Raw genomic sequence first — 7,898 nt, 5'->3', positions numbered from 1 at the left:
TTCCCTGTTGCGTTTCACGGAAAACCCGGTTAAAAATTCATCTCTTCTACACAGAAAAGACATTTCAATGATCGTGTTCTATCCTCTTTCACTACAAGTAGCGGACAAGCCAAATATAACATGGCACAGAAACGTGATCGGATGATGCGATTCTTGGATAGCCTAATTGATTAAGTTCAAAGAACTTGACATCTTTGACAACAGATATCCCCTCCAGAGAAACACATCCATACCAATTGAACCCAACTAATGATTTTCGAAGATGCAAGCAGAACCATTTCAGAGACAAGTAACAAGAAAATCGCCTACTGAGACAGAAACCAAAGTGATTGATGAAGATTCTGCATCAGTGGATGGTCTGAAGAAAGCTCAACTCAGGATTGGATATAGGAAGACGTATATCAGCAATGGACACCCTTCTTCTATACATTCTTCTATGAAGCAACTTGTGGATTCAAACCAAGAAAAGTAATCTAATGATGGAAAAAAAAGGCCAGAGAAATGGGATTCGACCTGAATCGGAAGCTACCCTTGTTGCTGCTTATCAGAAGCATCATGGTGGTACTCCTTATCTTCTCCCTCTCCCTCGGCCTCAGCCACCGTATGAAGCTTAACGCTGTCGGAAGGGAATTTGGCGCCATTTCCACCACGTTTCTCATCTTCTCCTCCGCCATTGTCATAGGAGAATCTCACAACCACAACGGGACAAACACAGTGATGAACACAGTAATCGCTTACACTCCCCAGCCTCCCTTTGCCACTCCTCTTCGCCACAGCCCCAAAACCTCTGCTCCCCATTATGAGAGTACTCAACCCTAGCCTCTCCACCTCCAGACACAGCCTCTCCTTCATGTCGTGATCTTTCACGATATGGATCTTAAACGGAATCTCCGCCTCGACCAACGGCCCAGCCATATCGTTCGCTTTCGCGTTCGTGAAGACATCGAAATCGTCCTCGACCTTCCTCTGCGACTCCTCGTTCTCCGGGTCCCACTGCGGCGACAGGTCGATCGCGCCCCAATCGGCGCCGTACAGGACGCTTGTCGGCCGTACGTGGAGCAGTACGACGGCGTCTCCGGACCGGAGGTAGTTCTGTACGGCCCATCGGACGGCATAGGCACTCTCGTCGCTCAGATCAACGGCGATCCCAATCTTGCGCTGGGCTCCGGCCGTTGGAGTGCTGACCGGCGTGAATCTCGGGGACGAAGGTTGAACGGTGAGGACCGTCGGAGATTTTCGGTCCGATTTCGGAGATAATCCCGGCGAATTCATTGTACGGTGACAAAGATCAGTGTCTGAAAGCGACGACGAGAAAGGACGATTTTTTGGTCAAAGAACCAAACTTTGGCGGTGGAGGAACTGAGAAAGGGAACATTTTTTTTTTCTTCCTTTGGCGTTTTCCTCCCATTATTTTTTTAGAAAATTCATAATAGTTTTATAAATAGTTATATGCATATATATTATCTATTAATTCGAAGGATTAAATAATTTAACAGAGTTTTAAAGCCAAAAATCACATCTTAAAAAGTACAAAAAAATAGAATACAACAAATTGTTATCTTTAATTCAGATGTTCCGAAATGTTTTTAAAGTTTTTTCACGAAAATCTTTTTATCAACGTAACAAATTAGAGAGCGGTTAAAAACCGATCATTCGATTCTTTTTTTTTTTAATATATTCAGATACATCATATAATGACTAATATAAAAAAACAACAACGACAAGAAATCTGGTTGCAGGACAAGACAATTAAGCCCAGAACTTGAAACCCGGTCCGAATCTGTCCGAAAATAATAAGGATATAGATCTAAAAATATAAGCTCATTAAATTTCGGACTTTCGAGTCTCGGGCTAAATAGGTTGCGGATCAGTCGGATCGGGCCGGTCGGATCTCGGACCGATCGGGTCTCTGACCGGGTTTGAGGCCCATTTATTTTTTTCTAACCCTTTTTTCTAAGCCAAATTTTTACCTCTCTATAGGGGTGGGCACGGGTCGGATACTCCCAATTTTTAGAAAATTCTGTCTCATCTTCATTATCACGGGTTTTACAAAAATATTATCTCAGTCTTGGCTTCATAAAATCCGGGTACTTGTAGCTCGGGTTTAATGAGATTCTCGGTCTTGTCCTTGCGGGTACCCGGACCCATACGATTTATAAAATTTTGAACTATAAAATGATAGATATAGAAAATACAAATGAGAGAGGTCGAAGTATAAAGAGAAAAAAGAGATGACTAAAATTTTGAGAGAAAGATGAATGGTTGATTCGGTTACATAGAATGAGATTTGAAATGATGAAATTTTTGTATAGAAAAGGTTTAGAACATAAAAAAAATTAACTAAAATAAAAGTATTTTAATAAATAATAAGAATAATTTAGACAAAAATGTTATAGATATAAAGTATATTTTAGATTTTTAACAAATATACCGGGTACCCCCGGATACCCTTTGTAAAATAATTGAACCCCCACTCGGACTCGGGGTCGAAAATTTAATCTTATTAATATTCGATCTCATCATCGTTAATATTCGGGTACTTGTTAAGCCGGGTACCTCCAAACCCCCGGGTTACGGGTTAAAACGCCCACCCCTACCTCTCTATACTTATCTTAACTTCTTTTTTACTATATTACATCATTTGATAATTATTTTTTGTATTATTTTTTTTACTAAATCAAACCTAACACTTGCTATTTGATTAAATTTTTTTGTTTTATATTTTTTTTCACTCTATATTGGTTTTGTTTTATACTATTAGTTTGGATTTTGTTCTTCGATGCACATAAACAAACACATGTTCTATATTTATATATATATATATATGTATCTTTTAACCAAATGACGAAACTTTATCTTGGATCCAATTAATACTTTTTAAAGTGATGAAAACTTTTATTTTTTTAATCATATTACATCATATATATATATATATATCAATTTATATTTTTGAAAACGTAGAAACTTTTAAATATATATATTTTTAAAACTTTATTTATATATGAATATATTGATTCTTTTTCTATATGTTTCAAATTAATTACATCGTATAATTATTTTTTTTATACTATGTTTGCTTTTTTTTAATATTTTACATTATTATTATTATCGTAAAAAAATATTTTTATTGGATAAAAAAACCCGAAACCCGACCCGAACCCGTCCGAAACCCTATAGAGCAGAACTTCGGGCCATCGATCCTAGATCCGAAAAATAAATGTACGGACCGACCTGATCCAAAAAATTCTAGACCCGAATTGAACCCGGTCCAAACTTGACCCAACCCGTCCATTTTACACCCCTAGACATACATCCGGCGAAAACGACACATTAAAGACAAAATGGAAATTGTGTTATCGAGGTTGGAAGGTCACGAGGTTTCACATGATGCGACGATCATATCGAGGCAAAGGACTACAAATACTTGGCACAAAAAAATACATTAATATATATATATTATTTAGTACCATACAAAATACGTTATATATATATATATATATATATATATATGGGTTTGTGTCATTTTCAAGTTCAATAAACAATCACTTCTCTCTTTTTCCAAGTTTGATGAAAAAGCAAATGGTCGTGGGGTCGTTCTTTACATTTAAGATAAGATCGTCGTATCTGTCTCATCCACTTCATCACTATCCATAAATCTATTAAGATATTGGAATCAATAATGTAATAATTACATATTTAAAACTGAAATTTGTATGGTTGTTCAACTTCGAAATCGAGTTTTTTTTTATATTTATATACTTGAAATCAATTTTTGGATATCCAATTTCAAATCGGAGCGGTGCCCGGATTTATTTACCATGAAAACTTAAATATTTTATCATTAATAAGTCCAATCAACTTAAATCTCACGGCTTGTATACCCATAATCACTTAATTCTTAATCTTAACTTTTTTATATGTATTCTTTCAGTTTCAATATAAATATCGTTTTAGATTTTTTTCATAGTTTTTAAATTTTTTTTAAAAAAAGTCTTATAGTATATTTGTGATATTCTATTAAAGTTTGATATTTTTAATTAAATATAAAATTAGAAATTTTTATTAAAAAATATCTAAAAAATCTAAAATAATAATTATTTACAACAAAAAAATAATCTTTAAAACGACTTTTATATTGAGATGAAGGGAGTAGTAAATATTTTAGCATACTTTTAATTTCATATAATGGGGTTTTAAGAATCTTATTATTACCAAATTGCTATTTAAGAAGATACGTTATCACTAATGCGGTTACATTAATTATGTATTATTGAGTAGATAATGTAAATGATTGATCAGTCTGTCAACAGCCAAAAATCCACGTGGCAACAGCTGGACCGTCGATAATGATTTGTCTGCTGTATTCCTACTCGCCTTGTCACTATAAATATTTAATCACCCGCCAAAAAAAGGAAAATTATAATTTCTAATTAAAAAAAAAAAGAGGGCGTTCACCATAAAGCAGATCCTCTCGGAGAGGATATCGAGGAACGAAGGAGAAGAAACCCTATATTGCATCTCTCTTTGCTGTCTCTCTCTCTCTCTCTCTCTCTGTGCTTTTCTTCAATGGCGGATTTGGATAAGCAAGAGAAGGGAGGAGGAATGATAAAAGGCGGCGGAGTAGGGGTGGCTGGCCGAGACGGAGGCGCGGCGGCGGAGGAGGAGATGGAGAGGTTCATGGAACCGGAAGGGATATCTGTTTTGGATTTTGACCTGCTATGTTCGACGGTGGCGCTTCAGACGCAGGGAAAATGGAGGAAACTGGAGAGCGACGAAGGTGGAGATTTGGATAACGAATATGGCGGTGTTGTGTTGAGGATGTGGGAAGGTGATGTCATGGATTGCTTCGAGGATCGTCGTGTGTTCGTCGAATCCGCTTGGTGAGTTTCCCTTTTTGGGCTTTTTCGTTAATTTTTTGGATTGAAGCCGCAATTTTTAGGTATACTGATTTGGGCGAGTTCCTAATTTCTCGGAAAGATCTTTCCCAGAAAGCGAATAAAATTCACGATCACGATGGATGTCATGTTCCTACAGATTTTCTTTTCATTTATTTTTCGTTTTCTTTTTTTAGATGTTGACCTGAGTTTGATCACTTTGTATTCTTGTCCGGAAATTGTTCTGGTCAAATTAGGTCAAATACTCCACAACAGAAAGGAGAAAACTTTAATCTGAACAAATTAAGGATTGATTGCGCGATGATCTGTGTGTGAGATTAGTATCTTGATTTTGTTTGCGGCTTATTCATTCTTGAAACTAAAAGAGCCATCTTGTGTAATAGTATTTGACTTGTTGCAGCTGTCCATGCTATAGATTCGGCAAAAACATGAGGAGGGCTAGTCTTGGTTCTTGCTTTATTCAGGTACTAATCTTGTAGTTGTAGACACCCTTTCACTAATTGTCTTCTGCTGTCAATAGACTGTTCTGATTAGGTATTGTCGATTTCGAATCTTCAGTTTATCTCGTTCTGGATGGAACCTTGAGTTACATTCCCTATAGTGACTCCTTGTCTTGATGATTTCTTCAGGGTACTGTTCATATGATTCTTGTCGTAGGTCTACTTTTCAACATTGCGGCTTTTGCTGTGACTAAGAGGCACTACTATCTCTATTTCGCTCTTGCTTTCATCCTTTTGGTCGGATCCTATCTGGGTTTCTTCCGGATGCAGATAAGAAGGAAATTTAACATTAGAGTGAGTCCTTCAGCTTATGTGTTGATCTTTTCTCAAGTACAGCCATTTCCTGTTGGTACAATATGTTCTTGTCTGATCGTATGAAGCTCGGTTATCTCTGCACTCTTTTAACAGAGGATAGTAATTTTAATTTGCTGATTGGACTTGATTTTGGATATGGAATGCTGCTAAGTTACTGCTGTCTTCCAAAAGTTTGCTCTGAAAAGGACATGTGCAGTGTAGCTCATTGTATATCTTGACACAATAGAAGATACTGTGACAAATTGACATTGGCAGTTTCTCTCCTTAGTTTGTTTCGGGTTATGGTTCTAGTCTTGCCATTTCACCAAAACCTTTTCCTGTTTATAGAGAGGCATGAACTCCATTCGTTTGCCACCCATTTTAGTACCCTTTGAATTGATGTTGAAGGTTTTTCCATGGTTTCTGCTGATAACTTCTCTTTTTGAATTTCTTGCAATTATGTTTAATCATATGTTTCACCTTGTTGCATAAAATTATTGTTCTTTACGCATCATGAACTTACTGGATTTCGTTGGATTTTGTTCCTTTTTTGCAGGGCGCTGATAGTTTCTTGGAGGATTGTGTTTCCCATCTTATCTGTCCATGTTGTACATTAAGCCAGGTAAAACTCTTCTTCTCCTTCGCTTGTTTTTGGTTTTAGATAAACAACAAAGGGAGAACAAAGCAATTCAACTCGAGACAAGAAGATGATAAACTGGTGGATATCCCAAGGGCGAAAGACGTGAGAAAGTTACAGAACCTAATATTCAGTTTATTCTCTTCGGCATACGGTGATGCAGGAATCAAGAACTTTGGAGATGAATAACGTGCATGGCGGTATATGGCATGGACGGGGAGACACGTTATGCATAGGCACCTATCCCGAAGGGAAAGCTCTTCTTGAGCTCGGTTCACCTCCGGTCATCTCAACCATGTCCTCGGAACCCCTCAACAGACAACAAACTATATATAACATCGAACAAAACCCGCCTCCACAGGTGGTTGGATCAAATCTTTACATGGATTGTTCTGCCTCATCATCATCATCATCATTGTCAGCCGTCTTGTAAGTTGTGTCGTGGAGGAACTGTAATGGCTGCGGAATGGAACAGGCGATGTGATCTATAACATGTAAAAAGTTCAAGCAATAGGCGAGTTCAATCTTGAAGGTAGTAAAGCAAAAGCTCCTTCAGAGATACCAGGAGGCTCCGTGGCTACACATTGGACGTTAGATTGTTCATATTTCCCCCTCATCGTTACATTCTGAAACTATATTATAATTTTTTCTTTTAAAAAGATACCAACAGAAAAAAAAAAGTTTCTAATTAAATTAGGCAAAAGAAGACATTGGTTTTACATTCTCTTCATCTGTTGGTATCCATAAGTGTAAACATGTTGGATACACACCGAGGTCTGGACCAGTCCGCCGCCAGTTTTATACAATTGTAGTTATCTATAGTTAGAAACAAGACCAAAATTCCCCACCCGAGTAAAAATGCAAAGAGGAGAAATCAAGCGCTGCTGCTGCTGCTGCTCCTCCTTCTTCTTCTATGGAGCCATCAGCCCAACCATAGTGTAAGAGAGAGACTTGGCCCAGTCGGATTTAAGAACCATCGATTGCAGGGTGTGCATTACGTCGTACCCTGGATCCAGCTTCCTTTGCCAACCCTTCAATTAATATCGCTCATCATCGGTATCATCACATCCATACTAACATATGCATAAGTTGATAGTTTATGATTTGATGACGCTACATTGATCATGCAAAGCTTTCCGACAGTTCACGGGCCAGTTTCTTGCATCCTATTTGGCTAATATGTTAGAGAGTGTTGGATCTGTGTTCTTTAGCATTCAGAATCAGCAAAGGTTTCATTCAACTTAACATTATCCATCTAAATAACACACTCACTGACATCTGAAAACGATAAGGACAGCAACTCACCTCGAGAACTAATGTCGTGACCATTACACTGCAGATGTTTCCGTCAATGTTAACTCTGTGTCGTCTTACTTTCTCGAGTAATTCGTTCATGCAGTCAGCCGGATGGACTAAATCTCCTTTTGGTGTTCCCCAAAATCTGAATGCTTCTTCCATTTCCTGCAATAGACATACATATACACGCACGCACGTAAACGAAAAACTCAAAAACAACCTCCCTCGTTCATTTGGTGGCTCCGTTGTTTTTAAGCTTTGCTTTGGGGGGGGGGG

The 7,898-nt window shown here is 37.7% G+C and overlaps 3 protein-coding genes across 3 annotated transcripts in view; 1 reads left to right on the top strand and 2 right to left on the bottom strand.

Moving 5' to 3' along the window:
• LOC104818978 (universal stress protein PHOS32-like) overlaps nt 1–1,394 on the bottom strand; it is a 1,901-nt gene extending 507 nt beyond the window's left edge. Inside the window, exon 1 of the mRNA XM_010548827.1 lies at nt 515–1,394. Coding sequence (XP_010547129.1) covers nt 526–1,272 — 747 coding nt within the window. The 5' untranslated portion in view covers nt 1,273–1,394 and the 3' untranslated portion in view covers nt 515–525. The remainder of the gene's footprint in view (nt 1–514) is intronic.
• A 3,044-nt stretch (nt 1,395–4,438) lies between these two features.
• LOC104818970 lies at nt 4,439–7,045 on the top strand. Its single transcript, XM_010548802.1, has 5 exons — nt 4,439–4,880; nt 5,296–5,359; nt 5,525–5,689; nt 6,246–6,311; nt 6,490–7,045. Exons 1-5 carry the CDS (start codon nt 4,567–4,569, stop codon nt 6,757–6,759), a joined length of 879 nt encoding a protein of 292 aa, XP_010547104.1. The 5' UTR covers nt 4,439–4,566; the 3' UTR covers nt 6,760–7,045.
• A 151-nt stretch (nt 7,046–7,196) lies between these two features.
• The window catches only part of LOC104818975 (probable serine/threonine-protein kinase abkC), a 3,289-nt gene continuing 2,587 nt past the window's right edge, over nt 7,197–7,898 (bottom strand). Inside the window, exons 4-5 of the mRNA XM_010548812.2 lie at nt 7,632–7,787; nt 7,197–7,357 (exon numbers count right to left, since the gene is read on the bottom strand). Of these exons, the coding sequence (XP_010547114.1) occupies nt 7,238–7,357; nt 7,632–7,787 (276 nt within the window). The 3' untranslated portion in view covers nt 7,197–7,237. The remainder of the gene's footprint in view (nt 7,358–7,631; nt 7,788–7,898) is intronic.

This window comes from Tarenaya hassleriana, unplaced genomic scaffold (genome assembly GCF_000463585.1).
Source record: "Tarenaya hassleriana unplaced genomic scaffold, ASM46358v1 Cleome1, whole genome shotgun sequence".
NCBI classification, from domain to species: Eukaryota; Viridiplantae; Streptophyta; class Magnoliopsida; order Brassicales; family Cleomaceae; genus Tarenaya; species Tarenaya hassleriana.
The sequence above is the reverse complement of the archived record's forward strand: the minus strand, read 5'-3'. Positions and strand labels throughout refer to the sequence as shown.

Excerpts from the sequence above, each read along its gene's own strand:
- LOC104818970 (XM_010548802.1), top strand. The coding sequence starts at position 4,567 with ATGGCGGATTTGGATAAGCAAGAGAAGGGAGGAGGAATGATAAAAGGC. Across the intron at positions 4,881-5,295 it reads GTGTTCGTCGAATCCGCTTG|CTGTCCATGCTATAGATTCG; the intron begins GTGAGTTTCCCT and ends GACTTGTTGCAG. Across the intron at positions 5,360-5,524 it reads TTGGTTCTTGCTTTATTCAG|GGTACTGTTCATATGATTCT; the intron begins GTACTAATCTTG and ends TGATTTCTTCAG.